The 25,220-nt window shown below is 39.4% G+C and overlaps 2 protein-coding genes across 2 annotated transcripts in view; both read left to right on the forward strand.

Annotated features, from left to right (window-relative positions):
• The window catches only part of SPoCk (secretory pathway calcium atpase), a 32,286-nt gene extending 20,771 nt beyond the window's left edge, over positions 1–11,515 (forward strand). Inside the window, exons 11-18 of the mRNA XM_028323619.1 lie at positions 1,728–1,825; positions 2,124–2,211; positions 2,713–2,842; positions 3,368–3,537; positions 5,050–5,213; positions 5,817–5,950; positions 7,015–7,118; positions 7,525–11,515. Of these exons, the coding sequence (XP_028179420.1) occupies positions 1,728–1,825; positions 2,124–2,211; positions 2,713–2,842; positions 3,368–3,537; positions 5,050–5,213; positions 5,817–5,950; positions 7,015–7,118; positions 7,525–7,661 (1,025 nt within the window). The 3' untranslated portion in view covers positions 7,662–11,515. The remainder of the gene's footprint in view (positions 1–1,727; positions 1,826–2,123; positions 2,212–2,712; positions 2,843–3,367; positions 3,538–5,049; positions 5,214–5,816; positions 5,951–7,014; positions 7,119–7,524) is intronic.
• Positions 11,516–14,822: 3,307 nt separating this feature from the next.
• On the forward strand, positions 14,823–23,967 carry BGRP2 (beta-1,3-glucan recognition protein 2). Its single transcript, XM_028323615.1, has 9 exons — positions 14,823–14,996; positions 15,612–15,839; positions 16,189–16,373; positions 16,970–17,121; positions 19,067–19,221; positions 20,380–20,504; positions 21,241–21,364; positions 22,544–22,686; positions 23,701–23,967. Exons 1-9 carry the CDS (start codon positions 14,852–14,854, stop codon positions 23,896–23,898), a joined length of 1,455 nt encoding a protein of 484 aa, XP_028179416.1. The 5' UTR covers positions 14,823–14,851; the 3' UTR covers positions 23,899–23,967.
• Positions 23,968–25,220: the final 1,253 nt, after the last annotated feature.

A 25,220-nucleotide genomic window follows, 5' to 3' on the forward strand; every position in this document is an offset into this window, starting at 1 on the left:
TATGCGGCGTGTGCGACCCGCCGCGACCGAATGTACGGGACGCGGTCGCTACATTACGGCGAGCCTGTGTGGATGTCAAGATGGTCACCGGGGACGCCAGGCCCACTGCTTTGGCTGTCGGTAAGTTACTATAGTCTGGTATGCGAGCACATAGAATTTTGTTCAATGACCCCAAGCTACCGCAGTGAGTGTGCGAGCGCGACAGCAACATAATTACGCGCGAGCGGTAAGGATGGGTAGCTTGGGGTCATAGATTTAAAGCGCTCACATAAACAGGAGTGTGTACGTGACGCTTAGACGAGTCTGTGACGACGTCAAGATGCTCAATGGGGACGCCAGATCCACTGCTTTGGCTGTCGGTAAGTCACAGAGCATCAGAGCTAGATTCGAGGCTCTAAAGCCTGGTCCGTGAGCACGTAGAATTTTTCCAATGACCCCAAGCTACCCATCCTTATCGCTCGCGCGTAATTATGTTGCTGTCGCTTTCGCACACTCACTGCGGGAGCCCGTCGCACAGTCGCGACAGCAATATAATTACACGCGAGCGATAAGGATGGGTAGCTTGGGGTCATTGGACAAAATTCTACGTGCTCACGGACCAGGCTTTATCATACATAGATCCACTGCTTTGGCTGTGTCGGTAAGTCATTAGAGCTACAAAATAAGCCTCGAAGCGCTAACATACACAGGAATATGTATGTGACGCTTAGACGAGCCTGTGTCGATGTCAAGATGGTCACTGAGACTCCAGGCCTACTGCTTTGGCTGTCGGTAAGTCACTAAGAGTTTAATGCCCATTTTCACCATCAATCCCTAATTTTTAAGTGACCCCTATGGTAACAAATAGCAGGAATTTTGTTTACATAGGAGTCACTTAAAACTTAGGGATTGAAAGTGAAAACGGGCATAAAGCTACGATCTCCTATTAAACGCTGTACGTCAGCGTCAAACATTCCTAGACGTCCATACACCGACGTCAATGTCTGAAAGAGATGCGTTCGGGATGCGGTCGCTACGCTGCGGCGAGCCTGCGTCGACCTCAAGATAGTCACTGGAGACCCTAGACCCATATAGAGCCATTAAGGCCTATTCAGACCTAAGCGGTATTCGCTACCGTCTGCGGCAGAGAAAACCCAGTGGGTATGCGGTAATAATACTGTTCAGACCTAAGCGGTATTCGCTACCGTCTGCGGCAGAGAAAACGCTCTAGTCGCGGTACTTGATACTAAATACCTGAGCGAAACCCGCATGGTATGTACCTCTACCCACAGCGGCAGCGAATATCGCTCAGGTTTGAATAGGCCTTAATATTATCATCAACCCCGCAGGACAGCTTTGTGGCGATCTGTTGGTGAGTAGCGATACCACGTGGTCAGTTGTTAATCCGAGAACTCCCGAGAGTCGGGAGTCAGTCAAGATCCTCGTCTTCGGCTTGCGAGTGGAATCTAAGAGGGTCTTCAGGACTTTCACCTCTGGCTTGCCTTAACCGGCCGAAAGGAGTCGCTAGAGCTATATGCTCCTGAGGTTAAAGTGTTACAGGGTATAAACGCCGCGAGTATATTCGGAGAAAGCACAGCATACCTCTCTACACCCCATGAGCTGGCAGACACCAATGTTGCCCCTCAGTCCGGTCTATACGACTCATGACATCAGGAGGGGCCGATTTAGTCGCTGCTTAGTCCCCGTCTGCCAATTTTTTCAGTCTGAAATTTTATTTTTTGTTTCAGCTCAAATGGTTGGCTTGGACGTGTTGCACTCTCAGTCCCTTTCTGGCGAACAGTTGGACTCCATGCCTGATGATGAACTGGACAGAATTATTGACACAGTGAGTTTCTGTTTACTTTAAAAGGTGTATTTTTGTAGCGAGACAGCATATTAGACTATACATTTTGTTGTAAAATATCACCTATTCCAACTACATAAGATACTGCAATGTTTACCTTAATGTGCTATCGTTTGTAACAAGGAAATTGTGAGTATTTCACTGAGGTGGATTTCAGTTGACTTATGTAGTCATGGGCAAATTAAAAAAGCCTTGTTTGTGAATTAGATATGAATGATTTATTATTTTTTAACTGTTAGTTTTTTAATTGCTAATTAATTAATTTTACTATCTTATTTAGGTGAGCGTATTCTACAGGGTGACACCGAAACACAAGCTATCAATTGTGAAGTCTCTGCAGAGGCTCGGAAACATTGTAGGAATGACTGGTAAGTTGGTTTTTTATATTCTTTTCAAGATTTTTTTTAATTAATTACATTACTGGGAGTTTATTAGAGCCCATTGTTTTTGTCAATGTCAGTATTCTATATTTTTACACACGAAAAATTATATATTAAGTGCCAAAATCAGCCTCTTCGCATGGAAAAGGATTTATTTACATGCTAATCATTAATCATGTGGATTCCACGAGTGTGGTTTCAGAATACGTGCCACAATTTCGATTGTTTTTCAGTTGACGGACTCAAATTCGATTGTTTTTATTTATTTATTTATTATTCATTATTGAGCAAGTACATATTTGATCCAAATAGCGTCCTAAATCCTCTTTAGGTTTGTCTAGACACTATTGTTCTCTATATTATTATTTAAGTTGACGGACTCAAATTTGATTGTTTTCTTAGTCAACCGACTCAAATTCGATTGTTTTCTTAGTCAACGGACTCAAATTCGATTGTTTCTTTCTCTGACGAATATATCGATTGTTTTAGGTGACGGAGTGAATGACGGCGTGGCGTTGAAACGGGCTGATATCGGTATTGCCATGGGCAAGAATGGCACTGACGTGTGCAAGGAGGCAGCTGACATGATCCTGCTTGATGATGACTTTGCTACTATCATGTGAGTACTATCAAAACTATCTGCTGGGTTTCTAGAATCGATACTCAGATGGGTCATATAAGTTAAAATAAAACTTTGATTAATAGGGCAATATTTGGTTGCTGCTATCACAATTTTCTGCTGAGGGTTCTAGATTCAATACTCAAATGAGATTTCAAGTTAAAATAATACTTCGACAACAATGAAATCAAAATATTTCAAGCTTGAACCGATTTGATTTTTCGAAAGCAAATATATTTCATGCTACATTGATATATTTTGAAGAGTAGTTTTAGTAGTAAATAAACCGGTTAACAAAAAAGCTTTTAACTTTAACCTGTTATACCTTATAATCGAATAGATAAATAATGAAACTTTGATATGATTGTAAAAAGAATGTCGGCACGTCAAGCATACACTGTGGCCTTTTTAGCCCTTAGCGATTTTACAACAAAAATGTATAGTCTGATGCGCTCTCATCTGTCCAAGTTGGAACTGATGGCACAATGTAAAATGTCCAAGTACTATTTATTGTTTGTTTTTCAGTGCCGCAATCGAAGAGGGCAAGTGCATATTCTACAACATCCGCAACTTCGTCCGCTTCCAGCTTTCGACGTCGATCGCCGCGTTGTCGCTCATCGCTCTCGCTACTCTCATGGGCATACCGAACCCGTTGAATGCTATGCAGATACTGTGGATCAATATTATTATGGACGGTTAGTTGTTTGATTATTCAACATTACTATACTTCCTATAACTAGACTTAGGGGGCGTCCATTAATTACGTGAGACATTTAGGGGAGGACATTTAGGACATTTCAGTGAAAAAGGTATCCTCATTATGATATGTTATGGCTAATTGACCGCTATCCAGGGTCAGTTTAAAAATGACAGGTGATAACGTCCTTTATATGAGTTGTCAAAACGGGAGGACGCTCTCATTCATCCTATATATAACGTAAGAGGCGACTCATATTGTCTGGTCAGACTGTTCTTCCATTTTCCTCTGGTAAATTGGAAGTCTAGCTCTTGCAATGGATACTGAATCTGAGTTTGTTGCGGCGCTTCTTCTCAGCACTTGCCAAATGTTTGTCTCGAAGCGCTGGTAGGGCAAAAAAAGAATGAGACATGTATAGGCTCCTTAAGAGCATTTGACGATTTGCAAGAACTAATTTAATTAGTCAAAACAAATAAAGAATATTTTGATTTTGATTTTGAATATCCTAATGAGGGCTATCGTTTTAGCGCTCACCAGTTTGCTACACTGTAGAGCTGTAAGGTCCTGTCACTTGCTAGTAGCGAAGACAGTGGCACCAACCGGTGAGTGCTAAAGTGGTAGGAGGACTATCGCATTTGCACTCATCAAGATAATCATAATCATAATCATAATTTTATTGTCAAAACTGTGTACAAAAGGTGGTAACAAAAATTTAGTGGCTTCAACAGTTATCCATTTCGGATGTACAATATGTTAATAGAAAATTTAAAATAATAATAAAAAACAAGATGGCGCCACTGTAGAGTAAGGTCCTGTCAATCGCCAGGGGTGCCAACTGTTAAGTATAAAAACGATAGCTCTCATTATGGTGATGATGACAATTGAAGGTGTATTTGACACCACCAATTGATTAACATTTTTTATGAGCTATTAAAACGCTATTCTTCCAAACATTTTGTATGACAACATAAGTCAAAAGTCAGTGACTTTACTTTTTTATCAATTTCACATTATCTTGCCAAAACTAAATGATCTGCTATTATACATGACTAGCGTCTGCCCACGGCTTCGTATGCGTGGACCCCGTTTTACCCCCTTAGGGGTTGAATTTTGGAAAATCCCGTCTTAGTGAGCACCTACGTTCTAAAAGGAACCCTCATGTAAAATTTGAGGCTCAAAGCACTTGTAGTTTCTGAGATTTCGTGATGAGTGAGTGAGTCAGTCAATCAGTGACCTTTCGCCCTTCAAATTGTCAAGCGGTCGCAATCTGCCAAATTCGCAAAATGTCAAGTTTTAAAAATGTCTTTATATTACGGTTTTATGGTTTCATATTTTTAAAAACCTTAACATTTTAATGATTAAAAGTTTTGCCAATTAATTACTTGACTTTTATGATTAAACCTAAACAACAGAACATTTTTAAAATTTGACATTTTGCGAATTTGACAATTTGCGCATAAAGGCCTTTCGCTTTTATAGATATTGATTACTTACTTCGGTATTCCCGCAGGCCCTCCCGCTCAGTCCTTGGGAGTCGAACCGGTAGACCACGAGGTGGTGCGACGCCGGCCGCGAGATACTTCGCGGCGGATCATCTCGCGCGGGCTGCTGGCTAACGTATTGCTGTCTGCTGCTATCATTATAGCTGGCACCCTGTGGGTCTTCAATAGAGAGGTCAGTCTATACTAAATATTCTTACATTACACTTTCGTATTCATGATAATAGTATAGATAAAAATGTCTCATCAAATTCTACGATAGATTGTTTGACGCCAGCGATCAACTGACGATTTTTACAAGCTACTAAAATGCGACTTTTCCATTAGTATGGCTATATGAGCTATTGCTTCTTATCAATTTCAAATCAATAAAAATCTACTGTTGATTGAAAACTTATTCAATTTTGAAGACGAATTATTTAATGTTCTTTTAGAAATTTAGTGCATTGGAATTATGTCGTGTACGTGCCGCAATCTCGTCTCCTTGTGGCATAACGTAAAAAATAACAAGTACTGTGCATTTGAATCTTAGATACTTTTTACTTTAGAACTAATTAATTTTCTCTAAGCAAAATAGACTCTTGACTTCAGAACTTGTCACTACCACCAATATCGGATCGCAGGTTCCGATTTTTGCCATGTTGGAAACTATATTTGAACAATGGTAGCGCCCCCCTGTCAATGAGTTTGGTGGGACAGTTCAGTGTGGGTCATCTATAAAGCAAAATCAACCCTAAAGGCCTTCATAACCGACGTATAATCACACATCGTTCCCCAGATGTCGGACAACAAGATAACCCCGCGCGACACCACGATGACGTTCACCTGCTTCGTGCTGTTCGACATGTTCAACGCGCTGTCGTGCCGCTCGCAGACCAAATCCGTGTTCCAGGTCGGATTGTTCTCTAACAAGTGAGTGTTATTTATTATTATTATGGCTTTTGTATTGTACACTAAAGTCCGGTCGCCGAGCACATAAAATTTCGTCCAATGACCCCAAGCTACCTATCCTTATCGCTCGCGCGTAATTATATTGCTGTCGCGCTCGCACACTTACTGCTGCCGCCCGTGGCACAGTCGCGACAGCAATATAATTACGCGCGAGCGATAAGGATAGGTAGCTTGGGGTCATTGGACAAAGTTCTACGTGCTCGCAGACCGGGGTTTAGGTACTTCACCAAATCTTTGGTCTGTCTGGCCGGAGACCTGCCCACACTATGTCTTCTCATCGGTCGCCACTCGAGAACTTTTCTGCTGTAGTGGCCATCAGGTCTATAAGCTATGTGCCCCGCCCACTGCCACTTAAGCAATGTCTTCTGATGATGATGATGAATCCTGCGTATCTCCTCATTTCCGACTCGATCACGCAGGGAAACTGAACATAGCACGCTCTGGTGACCTTAAGCCGTCTTATGTGGCCCATAGTAAATGATTTATTACTATTAGGGCTTATTTTTTTAATCAAGGTTCTAGAGTGGAGGCCACGTACCAGAAAGCACAGCGTAGGACGTCCACCTACAAGGTGGACCGACGACCTCATAAAGGTAGCGGGAAGGCGCTGGATGCAGGCCGCCACCAACCGGCCATTGTGGAAATCATTGGGGGAGGTCTATGTTCAGCAGTGGACGTCCTATGGCTGAAATGATGATACGTGAACTACAATGATGATTATTTTTAATGAAGCTACAACTTCCCTTTTGCGTGTGGTCGACAGAGTGAAGGAAGGGTCGTCCTCCTGCATTAAAGACTAACGCCCGTATTTACAAACGTTACTATGAGGTCTCACAGTGCGCCGTGGACGCACAGGGTGACACACGAATCAATCACAGAGCTCTATTCAATGCTGTGCGTTCGATTTGAAGCAAGCATCGTTTGTGTATACTCCCCGCCAACTATTTCGCGACATTTGATTATTATGTAAATGAGTACGAGTACTAAAACTGAACACTTGTAGTAAAGTCTTGTATTGCATCTAGAATGTTCCTGGTAGCCGTGACACTGAGCTTGGTGGGCCAGATGTTGGTGGTATTCTTCCCGCCGCTGCAGCGCGTATTCCAGACCGAAGCGCTTACTGGACATGGTGAGTGTGGTTTATATCGATAGGGATTAATTTCATTCCTTTTGGACCTTATGTCGTGTGCATAAAGTTTAAGATTGTTGACGACTATCAATGAAGACGAGGCCAATGATTCGAAGGTTATTTAAAACTGTTAAATTCACAGCTTTGCAATTTTCGATTACTTCGCATTTATACCACTAATGGAAGTGTACAAATTCGATAAGAGGCCAATAATACTATTACATATTATGTTGTATTGTACCGTTACCAGTAAACAGGTAGTTATAAAATAGTAAACGGTAAAACTATACTCGTAGATGTTATAGTTTCGGCCAATATTTCTGCAACACTACTTGGCAATGATTACAATTCCATATACTAAAGAACTAGTCGGATATGACATCTGATACTTAATTTTTTGTTCCAGATCTCATATTCCTAGTCTGCCTCACGTCCAGCGTATTCATCGTGAGCGAAGTGAAAAAGCTGATCGAGCGGACCCTCAAGAAGAAGTCCTACGGAAAGTTCTCGACGAAGGCCCACGACGCCATGGACTTCGTATGACACGAGACCGACAAGAAGGCGCAGTAAGCGGCGCCCACCGCCCCGCCCACTGTGACACGCCTACCTGTTCCAAATATCACGTGACCGACTCCCCCACACACATCCAATTCACCGATGAGCTAATCAAATATCAAGTGACAAAATCACAGTCCAAATATCGAGTGACCGAGTCGCAGTCGCAGGTATCGAGTGACGGGTGCGTCTTCAGTGACAGCTGTCAGTGCGGTGACGGCCGGGACAAAGGACCGTTCTCGATTTACGACGGCAAAATCGATATTCCTGTTCGTATTTAAATTATATTTCTAATTGATGAATGCAGTATTTTTTTTTAAAACGTGTTTTAGTAGCTATTATTTATTTTTCTTATCTTTTTTTTACGATGTAATTTTAAGTGGTAATAGTGAATGTTTGGTGTTTTATTTTTAAGATAGCTAATTGACGTTGGACGTGTGGAATTTGGGCCCAGAAAGAGTGAATGTGCATTTTTTATGTGATGTAGTTTTGCGATGTGGCATTTTGATGTCGTTGCATGAATAAAGAAATTGACTTTGACAAAGTGTTAGATTTAATTAAATGGTTGTAGATATGTGTGAATACCTTTACCCTGCAGTATACTGTATTCGTAAAATGTTTCTTATTGCAACAGAACAAGGTTGGCTTTACGTTGCAGGGTACATGTACTGCATGATGTAATGAAATATAAAACTATGATGGACTTAGTCACTGAAGAGTGATACTTATTTACTTGACATGCCGATATTTAGTGCGAATCAGTTACTTGATATTAAATTCACTGATTTTTCCCTTACGACATGGATTTTTGCAAACCGTATCTTGTAATCTACGATCAGTATTTAGAGAATTGAAAAGGCAGATAATTACTAAAAAAAGCTTAATTTAAAGTGGCCATAAAGAGTTTATTTTCGGTATAATAATCTGTGGTTTAATTGTCAAATATCTGTTTCGAATTTAACTCTTGGCTGTCAAGTAATATTCTTATTAGGTAAAAAAACGCATGTATGCATAAAATAGTGAATTAAATCTACAGCTCGGTTAAAAAAGCTGGAACATACACGTATTGCGTTTGTGTGGAGTATTAATAAGCTCACGCGCACGTCACGTGACGTCATATTGCAAACGTATTATAAAATATCTATCTATCTCTCACAAGCTGTCAAACTTATGAGCGAGATAGTTATTGTTTTCACTATTATTTATTGCTGAATATAGTGTAATGTTTTCTTATACATGCTGTATAATAAAACTGATTTATTTTAGTATTGTGAACGTGCCAGTTTTATTCAACTGACCACTTACCAGTGATGTGAGATTGCTAAACCCTTACATGACTATTCTATGTTTGACATTGTAAATTATAATAATTATATCGGATCTGATCTAAATATAGTGTGAAATTAGCTTGGCATTTAGTTCTCTCTCTCACTCCCACTGTCAGATACTAGCTTGCATGCGAGCGAGACAAAAATAGTAAAAAAGAGTAGCCTTTACTAAAAAAAACATTTCAATTACATTCCTTTGTATTTTCTAATTGTGTAAAAAGAATTTTAGCAATGAATATTAACGATTTCACTATTATAGCGATGTTTTTAACCAACTAAAGATTTTTATTTTATAAAATTTAACGAATTATTCATATTAAAAATTCTCGGTTAGAGAAGGTAGGAAAATATTAGAGAAAATAGAAAGGAAAGTACAATTTTATCTGGTATATTTTTATATTTATTTTATCGACATATTACAATATTATTATTTAATCGAATGTATTATTTATCCAATAAAATATTCATTTTACTTATATTTGAACTTGTTTTCATAAATTATTGATAACAAAGTAACAAATATTCCTAAATTCGAGAAACAAAATGGGCTTTGTACATAATCGCGTCAAAAATGAATTAGAATTTATCTTGATAGTTAATAGCAAAAAAATGTAGAAGAAAATATAACTGAAGTAAGTTCTGTGGGCAATTTTGTTGAGTTGAGCCAAGATCTAAAACTGAGTGGGGACTTCTCTTTTTCTCTTTTGTGAAAGAAGCGAGACAGCATGTTGAATTGAAAAGTGACAAACTATTAGTCTGGCCTATTTGGGTTGTTTTTAGTGGAGTTTAAAGGCCAGATTGGTCTGTGAATGGTGTCATATTTTCAGATTGACTGCATGTTGTCCGTTTCTACTCACGTAAGAGAGAAAGAGACAGACTGATCGATAATTTTGTTAAGAGTGGTACAAGACAATCGCCACTGTAAATAAGAAAAGTGGTGAAGAGTCGAGCGGTTTTACGGTCTACTATAAATAAATAGGTAATATCATAAACTATGCTTTCGTAGCTTCTGCGCGCACTTATTAACTGTGCTTAATAATAATAATTATGGCTCTATTATTTATTATTAAAATCTATGATGAGCTATTATTTGTATACCAACATTTTTAATCAATCCCAGTAAAAATTATGAGGACCATTTTTATCTTGTAAAACTTGTGATTTTTCCCCTGTGTAAGGTTAGGTAAATTATATTCACCCATCCTGTTCTTAATTTTGTAGTACTGTATTGATGTTAATGTATATTAGCATTCGTGTTGCTAGTTGGATGGAATGAATTGGATGGATTGTAAAGGTCTCATCTAGAAAAGGCTTAGCCAAATACTTAGCGCGCTAATCTGTCGTCGCGCTATAGCGCCAATCTATGTTTGTAGAATGTAGAACCTGACGTCAAACCATCCCTAATGCCGCGATAAAGCAATGCGTACTAGCGTTGGCGCCGTTTGATATGAAACTATCTACATTCTACCAACACAATTCGGCACTATAGCGCACAAGTACGCGTTCTTTGGCGATGCCTTAAAATTGACATACATATTTTGGCCTTAATCAAGTTTCTATCGCAATATTTAGAAAAAAAATTGTTCTATTTTAAAATGTCTAAATTTCAAAGGAATAAAACTGATTCAGATCGACATTCTGACTAAATTATTGTCTTTGTTTTCTAATCATCTTTTTCTTTTGGATTAAAACGGTCAAAATATGGCGGTAATGTCGTGGCCTAAGTCGTGGATAAGTCTTAAGATTGGTGCTTGATACTGTGGAAGATTTCGGCGGTAAGGTAATAAGGTATTTAGTTCACATAAATACTGGGTCCGTATTACAACACCATGCTTGAAACTCGACTCCGAATCAGTCAGATTTTGCCCTGTGATTGGCCGAAACATTGAAATTCAATGCTTGAGATAGAATCCACTTTGAGCTTTGTTCTGTAATACGGGTCTTACTTAGAAAATCTGTTGTTTTTGGTATAAATAACCTTCGATTTTAAATATCATTTTACTTGTTATTCATTTCAAAACATTCGACATTAATTTTAACTGTGTTTTTCCTGTAACATTATTTATACATTCTCATTCTTATGTCTCCTGCAGTTATCTATTAGCTAGTTTGATATTATTTAATAATTTTCCTCTAATAAAAACATCCTGTATTTAAAATGTGACAAGTAAATAATAAAAAAACACTTTTACTGTATGGTGAATTCAAGGTTTTCCTTTTACTTAGCTAGATAAAGTAATTCTCCTTTCAATGTCTGTTTAAGAAACGAGCTCGTTATGACGACATAAAATGGCGTCCTTTGGTGTTGCCATAGATATTATTTCGAATTTATTTAGCGTTAGTGTTGTATTTGTATTAAGGTTGTTTAGAGTCTGTTCTTGTAATATCTAATGTTTTGAATCTTAGAAAGGTGGTTTAAATTTTAATATTGGAAATTCATAAAGTAGTAAGTGCAAATCATGAGTCGAAAGAAAACAAAAAAATATAGTCTAATTGGTCATTGTTTTTCGACTTTAACATAATATAGGTACTAATATTATAAATCCGAAAGTAACTCTGTCTGTCTGTCTGTATCGCTTTCACGCCTAAACCACTGAACCGATTTTGATGAAATTTGGCATAGAGATAGTTTGAGTCCCGGGAAAGGACATAGGATAGTTTTTATCCCGATTTTTGAAACAGGGACACGCGCGATAAAGTTTTTCTGTGACAGACGAAATTCCACGCGGGCGAAGCCGCGGGCGGAATGCTAGTAAGACCAGGGTTCGAAAATATCCGATATTTATTATAAATATCAAAATATCGGATATTTATGATATATATCCGATATATATCAACTTTGATATATATCAATTTTGTATGAAAGCCATAGTATTATTTTATTGTATTATTCATGAATACTATTGCATATGTGTTACATAAACATGTTTTTAATGTCTTTAAAACTTAAAATCAGACAAATAAAGCAAAAACATAAAATATCTTTGAAATACGGCAAAATCAACTAAAAAAATAAAAATCTTATGTCAAAAAGTATAAATACAGTAACAAATTTTAAAAGTTGATATATATCATCAAAACCGGCTTGATATATATCGGATATATATCCGATATATATCTTGATATATATCCCTTGATATATATCCTCGAACCCTGAGTAAGACTATAAAGTTCAAAATAATGTGGTTGCAATATAACTATTGTCTGCTTTTGAGTAAGCACGTGAACACGAAAACCGCACCTCTTTCTCAAAATACAAGCTATTTTTGCTGTGCACACCCACAAAATTGTTATTTGCTACTTTATGTCTATCACGCACGGTTATATCATTGTGATTCGAGTCATATCTTTAAGAAAGAATTTGTATTACGTCGTAGCGTGTTGTAACACATAGTCCAATCTCGTTAATTCTTAGCTATGCTTTCTTTTGGGGTTGCCACTCGTAAAAAAATTAACCTTGGTATCAGTCTCGAGCCACCTCCACCTCCTATATGCTTCTAAACAGGTTATCTTTCGACGAGGCTTTTTTTGAACAAAAAGTTTTTTAACAGTGGCAACCCTAGCATACATTTTGATGTTTAATATACCGCATTATAAAAGGTATGTAGGTATTGACACTCTTTAGATAGAAATTGAGGCATCTATCACTTATATCTTAATGTTAATTCTATTGTAGAAAGTTAAAATTTAATGTACGTGAAAATATATTGATATGAACATTATTTGTAGTCTTTTATAATGTCGACTAGAAATGAAATGGTTAAGAAGGTAGTATTTGACTTCATGTTTTGTTCTATATATTTTTTGGAGTTAGTGAAAATTGTATTTATATTTCCCACTAAAACAAAAATAACTAAAAATGGCATAGAAAATAATGTATGTTGATAAACTTTTAAGTTTTTTGCAGTAATTTTTCACTTGAAAAGCTTAGGAAAACTACATAAGGCAATTGGTGTGTTGGCTAAAAAATACATTAAATATACCTCTGGGTCCTTTCATATTTAGTCGACGATTTTGTATTCTACGTACGACTTCCTCAACTGTTTTCACCTCTATTTGTAATGTTAAGAATATGTATTTAAATGAAATATATTGACACACAACCATTTGACAATCGTTAGATATGAAATATTAATATTGGTCTCTCAAAAACCAGCTGCAATATTTTAGCTGTTCTGTATTGTTAATAGCATATTGAAAGAACGGCCATAATGACTCGGTTATGCCCTTCTATTTGCCCATTTGAAATGACGACTACCCTCATTATGGGGGCCATAACTGACATTTTAATCTGGCAACTCTGCGTGATTAGCTGGCAATACACACTCATGCATTTTTGGAGGGTCCAGAAACAACTAAATGAATGGCAAAAGTAGCAAAAACACGAATCATTCAAACAAGTCCTAATCGCTCAATTATAGTAATTAAGACCTGATTGATGGTCTTTCTAAAATGCCTGTTTTCACCATCAATCCCTAATTTTTAAGTGACCCCTTTGAAAACAAAATGCCTGTTACGTGTAGGGGTCACTTAAAAAATTAGAGATAGAGATGGTGAAAACGGGCATAAAACTAAAATGTCAGCTATGGCCCTAAGTCACACTTATACCGCCAGTAAAGACCACTTATATGTTAAGGAGCTGATACAAATAAATAGCCCGAATATCAAGTTATTGATTGTGTTTTATTTTACACCTCTCCCACCATGAAAATAAAGTTCGGTTTCAAATTGTGACCGGTTCGGGTTATTTGAGAACGCAGTTGGAATGAAACTTCGGGCAGTGAAATAAAAATGGATTTTAAGTACAGGACAGCAAACTCAAAGAGAATCTTAGGCCTGGTTTCCACCAAGGTAAAGCGGAGCGGAGATGTGTTTTGGATCTCAGATTTAATTATTCAGGAAACCAGGAAATCTGATTGGTTAATGGGACAACGGGAAGTAATTTTCATAATTTAAATCAATTCCTTTTGAACCCATTATCGGGACAAGAATCGTGGGGACAACAGGAATACAGGATTCAAAACACTTATCTGCGCCTTGGTGGAAAAGGGCCTAAAGATCATAAAAGATAAAATAAGAAAACTGTAACCTAATGGAAATGCTTCAAAAAGAACCGCGCGACATGGGTCATTGCAACAATATTAGAGACACATTTTGCGAAATCGGGGATTCACTTCACAAAGTAAGCAATACGGTAAATGACGCTATACCAAGAATTGCTGTAATTAAGTTACCGTGATCAAATTGATGTCTCACACCGAACCTAGTTGTAGGGTTTTATTCTTAGCAATGCAAACATTGAAGTCTGTGATACAACATGTGTCATGAATTAGCAAACAATAAACCGTGGCCAAACCGGTAAGCTCGAAAACACGTAGGCTACATAAGTTATCAGACTTGCATTCGGTCCCGGGTTCAATTTCCATTTGATTTTTACCATAGAAAACCGGAGCTAGGCTTTTCCCAACATATTACATTTGCCTGTTGCAATAATAACAAGCTTAATGATTTTATTTACTCAGAATTAAGAAAGGTTATCGTTTAGCGGTTATCAATATAATATGACTACTTGAATTTAATCGGTTTGGGTTTGTTAAATAATATTTATTGTTTTATTTACAGATTCTAGAAAGAAACTAGACCGATCAGATTACACCAATATCATTTAACGGCAGCAACATATAGAGTGGAAATTGTCGACAACATAATTTGAGGTCCAGTAGAAACAAAATACACATCACAAATTCACAATTCAAGCTTAAAGTGACACATTTGTATGCGTCACGTTATACAGTTTGCAGGACTGTCTCTTTGTCTTGGGTTTATCACCTCAACCGGTTCAGTGGCAAGATGGCCGTCGCACTGGTCAAACGTGCGCTTACGCACACGTGCGTCATAGCAATATTATTACAAACCTGTTGTGCACAGAAGTTCAATATCCCTGATGTCAAAATCGAGGCTTTTTCCCCAAAAGGATTCAGGGCATCCATACCTGGTGAGTTTTATTTAAATATTTAGTGCCCTTGAAAACAGCTTTTTATTTAGTAAACATTAAAAGCCGGGTTTTTTTACCGCCACACGGATAAGTATTGTTTATGAAACGACTTCCAATAAATTGTTTAATCATTATAGTTATTTATTTGGTCCATAAACTTTTATTTTGTTTTTGTATCCAATACCTACTTAAATAAACACAAACATTCTTAAGGAACCTTATACAGATACCAAAACTTTATATTTATTTACCTACTAATATGTATGATATCAGTTGACTAAATAAGCTACATTTTATTTGGGGCCTTATCTAAAAATTACTGTTAAATTTATTTTTAATTTTCAATTCAAGAAAAGCTTTAATTAAGTTGAATATTAAGTCAACGTGATACTGTTAAAAGTAATTCCCCTAAACAAAAAAAAGATTGTACCTACCTACCTACTATCCTATATTTTTTTATCTGCCCGATTGCTTGATTGAGTTGAGTGACTTGAGTACAGCAATATAATTAACGTAAAAAACTTACCAGAGCACATTTTTTACCTCATTTCCCAAATTGACCAAACTAGGAATCGAATTAAGGACCCTTATAATAATTTATTTGTTTACTTCTAGATTCCCCTGGCATGTCCCTCTTCGTATTCCAAGGGAATGTAAACAGGGCCATCGACAGCACCGCGGTAGGCGGACTTAAGGGCGAAATCACCCAGGCAACCAACGGGCGATGGGTGTACGACAATCCTGACGCCCAGCTGAAAGTCGGCGACGTCGTTAACTATTACGTTTTTGTGTCGGTCAACAGAGAAGGATTCGTTAAGGACGGTCTCACCTATACTATCACGGGTGAGATAAACTTCCTAAAACTCTTCCAGCTTTAGGGTTTTACAACCATCCATAAATTGTAATTCTTCAGTGGCGGCGGTAGCATGGGTTGGCCCCGGGGCGATCATCACCCCCCCCCCCCCCCGTCATATCCCCCCAGGATGNNNNCCCCCCAGGATGTTTACCTACCGATTCGAAGATTGAAAGACAATCATGACATAGACCGCTTGCAGATGTGCCAGTGAGTACTAATCTGCGCGACTTGTGTCGCCCCCTGATGCTTGGCACCCGGGGCGGACCGCCCCCGCCGCAACCCTTGAAAGAGTAACTAATAAGGAATTTAGATTAAAGTAGTTGGTAATAATTCCAGAGTTCAGCAGCCGTTCAGGCAGCCCCACTGGCCCAAATCCCACGCCCACGCCTGACTGCCGTCCGTCAGCGACGCGCATCCGCGGAGGCAAAGCGTGCGCAGGGCAGACCATCTTCGAAGACAACTTCGACTCCTTCAAGGACGATCTCTGGCAGATTGAACAGTACATACCCATCAACCATCCTGTAAGCAGTATTACCAGTATTACCAAGCTATTCCTTTATACTTATTTGACATTTAATTACGGTCCGGACACTCTTGACTTAAATCGTTAATTTGGCCCATTTGGATAAGTTAAGGCCTTCAACACTAATTTCATTTGTAGGAACCATGTAGATTTGGTAGAATAGAATCATAGAGTAGAATCGCAGTAGGTATAATCAGGTATATAATTTATTTATCTACTGCGGTAGAATCCTGTGGATGTGAATGGAGAAATGAAGTCTTATAAAGTCAGCTGTAGGTACTTAATGTTTATTATTCTAAAAGCAGCAATATCGCGCAGACTATAAGGAAAGCAACATTTCGTTGCTTACTTGGAGGTGCTCTGAAAAAGCCATAGGTACTTGTATTTTTAAAGGATTTCACTTGAAATCAGGTATAGGGTGGCAGGGCTGGCAAAATGCCACGGGCCCTGGCCCAAGATCGCGATGCTTCAGGGCGATATGGTCCCGGGGCCCCCCTGAAAAATAAGCACAGAATTTGCCACGAGCCTCAGATGGTATAGTTACGCCACTGCTGCTTGAAATCTAAGTTCTTATTTTTTATTATATGTCACCAGGAATTCCCCTTCGTGTCATACCAAAGGTTGTCTCCCAACGGACCCGTGTCAGTGTCCGGGGGCTTCCTGCACATCGCGCCGAAACTGCAGCAGACTCTCCCAGGGTTCAACAATGAGTCCATCTACACGGGAAGCCTGGACTTATTCAGTGGGTAAGGACTATATTACTCATAGTTGAAATCCCTTAATATAGACGAAACGCTTATCTGACAAGTGTAAAATAGGCCAACAAAATAAAATAGCGAAGCATTAGATGCAGTTACTACTAGGTGTGACAATTTTAAGGAGATGCGACCCAGCATTTTTGTACCACACATCTCGATAGCGACAGCGGAGCGAAGTCCTTGTAATGCAACTAGGATGCAAAAAAGCACCGAATTAATTCTTCAACCACACCAACGCGTGTACATCGCCATCGCCGGCGCGACCATAGGGAAATGATCATTGGCTTTTGATCGGACCGGCGATGGCGATCTGCACGCCTTGGTGTGGTTGAAGCTTAACGCTTTACTTGGTTAAACATCGGGATAGCGCGAATCTTCGGGTTATCGCAATGTCTCTGGGCTAGAGGATATTGACTGCATGATTACTAGTGACCGACCGAATATTCGTTTTCGTTTTCGTTTTCGGCCATTTTCGGCCAAAAAATGGACATTCGGCCATATTTTCGTTTTCGGCCAAAAACCAGCCGAAACTTCGGCCAAACCGAATATCAAAAATACGTGAGTAAGATGGTGAAGTTTATCGTTCCGATATCTTCGGGAGTGAATCTGATGCACTCATGGTTCCAATCAGACTTGAACGGACTCGGTATTGTCACACTCTTTTGAAGTTTTGAAGTGAGGTTACATTGTAAAGGGTGTCCAGCGAAAATTTTCCAAGTTCCAAATTGAATACAAATAAAACCAAAGAGTTTTCATTAAGTTTAATTGTTTCAAAAAAGAGTCTAATGCGGATTTGAAATACGCCATGAGTCACTGGTCGATGTGTCTTGCTTCACAGCAAGAAGGTGTTTCACCACACACGGAGAGTACCTCGATGGAGACACTGAGGACTAATTTTTCTAGCCGCCTCGGTCATCAGATCTCACAACATGCGACTTTTTCTTGTGGGGATATCTCAAGTCAAGTTTACAGCAAAACAATCCTTAAATAATTCAGGTTCTGTAAGAAAATATCCGCCGTGAAGTTGCAGGAAAATTATTAGCGCGATTTGCTCTCGCATAGTTGCGAATGTAAGGGTCCGGCTGTGAGAGTGCCTATAGTAAAACGGGCATCATTTAAAAGACATTGCCTATAAAAAAATAAATCCGCATTGTTAAACTCCAGTTTGCATTAGTAATAAATAATAAAAAATCATTAATTTATTTGTATGAATCATTTTTGAAGTTGAAAAATTCCCACTGGACACCCTTTATTTCTTCTTCACTTCCCAATATTTCAATATACACCGGAAATAATATTCTACTAAGAATTCATAATTCAATTTTTTGTGTTTTATTGCCGGTTTTCTTTAATCAATCCTTATCAAAAACAACTGTCAAACATCATTATGTTTTTGGTCAAAACATTAACGGTTTTCAAAGTTTTTACATAATTTCAGATTGTTTGTGAGTTGAAGGTCATTTTCGTTTTCGTTTTCGTTTTCGGCCGAAAATGAGACTGCAGCCGAAGCTTCGTTTTCGTTTCCGTTTTCGGCTGAAAATCCATATTCGGTCGGACACTAATGATTACAGTTGGTTAAGTAAAGTTTCATCAAATCTGGGGGCAATTGTTGGTCTACCAGTATTAGATGCCATATTATATTTGGAAGAAAAAGAAGGAGATTTTTGATGATGATCTTTGCTGCGATTGAGCTATGCCAGACTGGTGACTCAAAAGTACCAGACAAAGTAAAGTTGTTGCAATTCACAAAGGCGAGTGAGTGTTACATGTGTGGTGGCCTGCTACTCTTCGTTTTTCAAAAGTTTTGTAAGGTTTTAACAGACATTACACTATCGTTATGTGCATGTACACGTACACACACGAGTAAAGCTCACTCGTCTTCGTGAGTTGCAACAACTATAGTAAGATGATGTCATCATCTACGTTATTGCAGTTGCACCGCCAGCGCCGAGGCGTGCTACCGGCAAGCGATGGGCGCCAACATCCTACCGCCTGTAGCCAGTGGCCGTCTCACCAGCAGCGTGGCCTTCACCTACGGCACCGTCACCATCCGCGCCAAGCTGCCTCAGGGCGACTGGATGTATCCAGGTGCAGTGGCAGCGCCCCCAAGATCATCATCATCATCATTTCAGAAATAGGACGTCCACGGCTGAACATAGGCCTCCCTTAATGATTTCCATCATGGTGGCGGCCTTCATCCAGCGCCTTCCTGCTACCTTTATGAGGTCGCCGGTCAACTTTGTGGGTGGACGTCCTACGCTGCGCTTTCCGGTAGGTGGCCTCCACTCCAGAACCTTGCTGCTCCATCGGCCGTCAGTTCTGCGTACTTTGTGCTCTGCCCATTGCCACTTCAGCTTGCTGATCCGTTGACCTATGTCAGCGACTTTAGTTTGTTTACGGATCTCCTCCTTTCTGATTCGATCTCTTAAAGAAACACCGAGCATAGCCTTCTCCACAGCACGCTGTACCATTTTGAGCTTATTGATAAGTATATTGAGAGGCCACGTTTCCGAGCCGTATATCATCACTGGTCCCCCAGATAAGCGTCCTAAATTTTTTACAAGTGTCATGTGATTGCCCACAAGATGAATAGGTATACCTGGGGAGTTGCAGAAAGCTGCTGTATGTCCACTTGCTATCTGGATCCGATTCCGAAACAGCTTTAGTTGAAATGATGATGATGATGATGCTGTGCGACTGTAGCTCTTCCGCTTCCATGGAGGAATCCTTTTGGATCCTCTAACAAATACTTGTTTTGTAAAAACTAACGCCAACAATACGCATACTTAGTCTAGCTGATCGTTTCATCCATGAAGATGCATCTTATTGGTCGAAGGAAGCGCGGGGTGCGGGGAGTTTGATCCGAGCGATCCAAGCGTCATGTGCGTTGTAGGGTGCGTGTGCTCATGGATGATTTAGCGTGTACCAATAATACTCAAACATTGGCGGAAGAATGGTGGGGCGCGTCTTCGACGATCAATAGATCGTTTCATCCAGGAAGACGCGCCCCACCATTCTTCCGCCAATGTTTGTATTTAAGCTTCCTAAATCGTTTAGAAAAGTGTCTTTGATCTAGATAATTCAGGTCATCTGATAGCCCACAATCGCCACTCGAGAACTTTTCTGCCCCTGCGACCATCAGCTCTGAAAGCTAAGTGCCCCGCCCACCGCCTCTTGATTTCGGCGATTCTGTTGGCTATGTCAGTCACTTTAGTTAGTAGAATAAGTAAGTGTTTTTTATTACAGAATTACTTCTAGAGCCGTTTCTAAAGAAGTACGGCAGTTCGCATTTCGCTTCAGGAGTGATCAAGATAGCTTCAGCCCGCGGTAACGCTGACTTACGAGCGGGACCTGACGAGTATGGGAACAAGGTAACTATAGTGCTTCTTTCCAAAAAAAATTTTCTACAGAAAATGCATGAAATTGCATGTCCCACCAGTGGGAGAACCAGTGGGTGTTGTGAGGCTCTCCCTGCCAGATGAGCAGGGCCTACTCACTAAAATCTGACGGTGTCCTTCCAAAGTCTTTGGGACGGTACTGCGAGTTATTATTGTCCGAGCTAGACGGCCTAGACATTTTTTCGCGGCTCCGTCCCAAACTATGGCTCGCTCCAGACAGGCATGGGCCTGGCATTAAGGTCGTCGTTTCAGCCAAATGACGTCCACTGCTGGACAAAGGCCTCCCCCAAGGTTTTCCATAATGAGCGGTCCTGCGCTGTCCGCATCCAGGCATTAAGGTACACCAAAGAAACCGTTGTGACTTGCAGTTTGCGGTCTACAGTCTATTTCTATTTGTTTTGATACGTGTGTGGAGTTTGGACATTTTTGACTGAGTTTGCCAAATGTTGGTCTCGAAGCGCTGGTAGGGTAAAAAGATTATGAGACATGTAGAGGCTCCTTAAGAGCAAAATATTTGACGATTTGTAAGAACTATTTAATAGTCTATACAAATAAAGAAACTTTGACGTTGACTTTAACTTAAAAACAAATTTTATGAAGTTTCTTCTTTTTCAAGTTTATCATCCCCTTTTAAACATTGTAATCACACCACTTATTAATTTTGTAAGTCTTCCTCAATGAGATATATGAAATGTTTATGTTTTGGCAGATTTTATACGGAGGACCAGTGATGGACTTCCAGTGTCGTGGGCAACTGCTCACAAACAAAGTGCTGACCAATGGAAAAATGTGGGGCGACGATTTCCACGAATACTCCATTACATGGTTGCCCGGTAAGTACCCAATAAACCCAAGTAAAATATCCCAGAAGAAAGTTGACGGTCTCAAAAAATAGGTAATTAATTAATTTATCCACAACGAGGAAGCTCCTAGCCTGTATCTCACCTGATGGTAAGTGACGATCAGGCCGAAGGTGGAAGTGAGCTTCACCCGGAATCCTCAACCACGGAGGAACTGGCTATCTTACCTCTAACTGCCGGAACACAACAATGCTGTTAACATTGTTCACTGTTGGATGCGGGCAGCGCCGGCCCTTGTGGAAATCCTCAGGGAGTACTTTGCCTAGCAGGTTAAAATCAATAATAGAAACACTTACATTTACTGACTAGAAATCGTGGTGAATCGATTTATTTTTTGTTTTTTGTTCGCTAAGGTATTTTTTGATAGGATACAAGCATATTATAATAATCTGGCGTGTATTTTTTTTTAAGTACAGCAAAGACAGGTCTTTGAAGGTGTCCCCCATTAAGTGGGGGCGTGGTGGGTCTCGCCGTGTAGGGCGGGACGTCCGCGGAAAGCGCCTCAGTCGTTTCTAGTACCCAATGCGCCCACCACTTTGCGGCAGAGAGAACACCCCAAGTTTTATTGGGTTCGAGCTCCACATAATCTGCCATCCCCCGGCGGTAGGTATGGATATATAAAATATCTCCAAAACTACCGAAGTTATTTCTATTAAAAGAAATCGATTCCTAAAATAAAATCTGTTCGAAACTCATGCTCATAAAATAAAAACGACTAAGTTAAACTAAATTAAATTGTTTATGGGACCAAATGGCAAGTATCTATTATCGAACAAAAAAGAATCACATAAATCGGACGAAAAATCTGTAAGTAATCGGTGAACATCGATTACATAAATATACCTAGACGACGTAATCACGACGTAATTGTCACAAACAAAGTGTCACGCGAGCATGCTAAAAACTAAAAATGCTCATAAAATAAAAACTACTCAACCAAATCAAATAAAATTTTTATGGGACCAAATGGAAACTATTCCGCATCGATGAAAATAAGAATCATGTAAATCGGCTCAGAAAACTCGGCGTAATCGATGTACATACATAGAAAAAAAAAGATACCAACCAAATTGAGAACCTCCTCCTTTTGTTGAAGTCTGTTAAAAAGGTCTTTGAAGCTCCTATTTCAATATTAAAATGTGTTTGTTATAGACCAGATAACGCTGTCAGTGGATGGCGAGCAATGGGCGCGCGTGGACGGCTCGCGTGCGCTGCGCGATCGCTTCCCGCAAAGATGCGCGTTACCTCGCACGCTGCTCGCTAAGGGATCCAACTTGGCGCCATTCGATGACCACGTAAGTCAATGTTCCATCATCACCGTCAGGCCATTTATATTCTTTGTTTGCAGCAGAACCCTTTATAATATTGGAAGCAATCGAAGATTTGGCCTAAACTCCCCGCGCTACCGATATACCTACCTTATGTACGCGTAAAATAGTGTCATTTAACATACATATTCATTATAATAATTTCGTATACTTGAATCACCTTAACATCTGATGCATAAGCCTAAGGAGTCATATTTATTTACTTCTAGTCGATAAATGAATTATGATGCAATTTAGGACTCATCTAACTCCTGCATCACTAATAATGTTGCAAAACCCCATTCTCAAAAAGAGGAATTTTCGCCTGTTTACCTAATAATATCAGGTAGGTAAAGGGTGTGTGAAAGTATGTAATTAACGCATGATTTGCTTAAATCAATAGATTATCTCAATTTATTATCACTAGCGACAACTTTCTTCGTTCGTTTCAGTCAAATCACACTGCTGGACAAAGGCCTCCCCCAATAAATTAATTATGATGCAATTTGGGACTCATCTAACTCTGCGTCACTAATATTGTTTCAAAACCTCATTCACAAAGTGGAATTTTTGCCTATGTTTACCTAAATATCAGGTAAAGGGTATCTGAAAGTATGTAATTAACGCATAATTTGCTTAAATCGATTGATTATCTCAATTAACGAACGAAGAAACTTTCTTCGTTCGTTTCAGCCAAATGACGTCCATTGCTGGACAAAGGCCTCCCCCAAGGTTTTCCACAATTAACGGTCCTGTGCTGCCTGCATCCAGGCTCTTCCCGCGACCTTTACCAGATCCTTTGTCCATTTAGTAGGAGGCCTGCCCACGCTAGTTCTTCCAGCCCGTGGTCGCCACTCGAGAACTTTTCTGCCCCAACGGCCATCGTCTCTACGAGCTATGTGTCCCGCCCACTGCCACTTGATTTTAGCAATTCTGCGAGCTACGTCGGTCACTGATTCTCCTGCGGATCTCCTCATTTCTGATTCGATCACTTTCTTCCAGTTCTACCTAACTCTGGGCGTAGCCGTGGGCGGTATCAGCGAATTCCGCGACGACGCTTACTCCGGGGACAGGGCGAAGCCCTGGAGAGACGTCGCCCACAAAGCCATGCTCAGCTTCTGGGAGCACCTGGACTCCTGGCAGCAGACCTGGAACCAGCCTGAGCTGGTGGTGGACTACGTCAAAGTGGTCGCGCTGTGATTGTAATTGTAATTCTAGTCAGAGTGTTGGCACTCAAAATGTAGATTAATAATATAATTGTAAAAGTGACTGGCTGTTTATTTGTCTAACTTCGCCCGCGTGGACTACATATTTTTTTCCAAAATAAAATGTAGCCTATGTTACTCGTGGATAATGTAACTTTGGAATGGTGAAAGAATTTTTAAAAACGAACGGTCCAGTAGTTTTTGAGCCTATTCATTACAACCAAACAAAGAAACAAACAAAGTTTTCCTCTTTATAATATTAGTAGATTAAGGCTGAACCAGCGTCGTCAGAGATATTTAGATGATTTCGACAAGTGTGATTAACAGTCGTTCGTAGGATTTCCACAGCGATGCGATTTTTTTTTGTTATTTTATTGCTTCAACCTTCAAGGCTTTATTTAAAACTAGCTGACCCGGCGAACTTTGTTCCGCCTTAATGGCAATAAATAACGGGATAAAAAGTATCCTATGTCCTTCTCCTGGCTCTAAACTACCTCCCTGACAATTTTCAGCTAAATCAGTTCAGCCGTTCTTGAGTTATAAGTGGAGTAACTAACACGACTTTCTTTTATACAGGGTGGAAACGATAAGTGATCTCACTCGATTATTTCTAAACTATACAAGATATCCAAAAACTGCTTACTGATCCTAAAAGTACTTCATGAGCTCTATCCAACGGTACCAATAATAGGTTACATAATAAATTGGATCTATCTGAAAATTCAATGTTTCCAGCCTCCATACATTTAGTAAAACCTCATAATATTAAAAACTATACAAGATATCCAAAAACTGGTAACTGATCCTGAAAGTACTTCACGAGCTCTATCCAATGGTACCAATAAAAAGTTATAAAATAAACTGGATCTATTCGCAAATTCAATGTTTTCAGCTTCCATACATTTAATACTGCCACAATCATAGCACTCATGTCTTGATAATATTATAGCAAGTAAAGCCTAAAACCAATGTTTTCCGTGAATAATTTTAAATAAGAATGCTATTCACGAATTAATTTTAAGTGTTTATTATTTAAAATAAAAAAAATTAACACTTCTAATATTGTGTGGCTGGCATAGTGGCATACATTTAGTATGGAGGCTGAAAACATTGAATTTTCGGATAGATCCAGTTAATTCTGTAACCTATTACTGATATCGTTTGAAAGAGCTCGTAAAGCACTTTCAGAATCAGTAATCAGTTTTTCGATATCTTGTATAGTTTCGAAATAATCGAGTGAGATCACTTAACGTTTCCACCCTGTATAATAGATGTATTTTATTACTTGATATTTATGGTAGTAATCGATTGATATTA

The sequence above is a fragment of the Ostrinia furnacalis genome, unplaced genomic scaffold (genome assembly GCF_004193835.3).
Source record: "Ostrinia furnacalis isolate ACB-3 unplaced genomic scaffold, ASM419383v2 OfSCF0658, whole genome shotgun sequence".
NCBI classification, from domain to species: domain Eukaryota; kingdom Metazoa; phylum Arthropoda; class Insecta; order Lepidoptera; family Crambidae; genus Ostrinia; species Ostrinia furnacalis.

Bases quoted from the DNA above. Each gene is read 5' to 3' on its own strand.
- BGRP2 (XM_028323615.1), top strand. From the start codon at position 14,852: ATGGCCGTCGCACTGGTCAAACGTGCGCTTACGCACACGTGCGTCATA. The intron at 17,122-19,066 runs GTAAGGACTATA...ACGTTATTGCAG, and splicing joins AGCCTGGACTTATTCAGTGG to TTGCACCGCCAGCGCCGAGG. The intron at 20,505-21,240 runs GTAACTATAGTG...ATGTTTTGGCAG, and splicing joins CTGACGAGTATGGGAACAAG to ATTTTATACGGAGGACCAGT.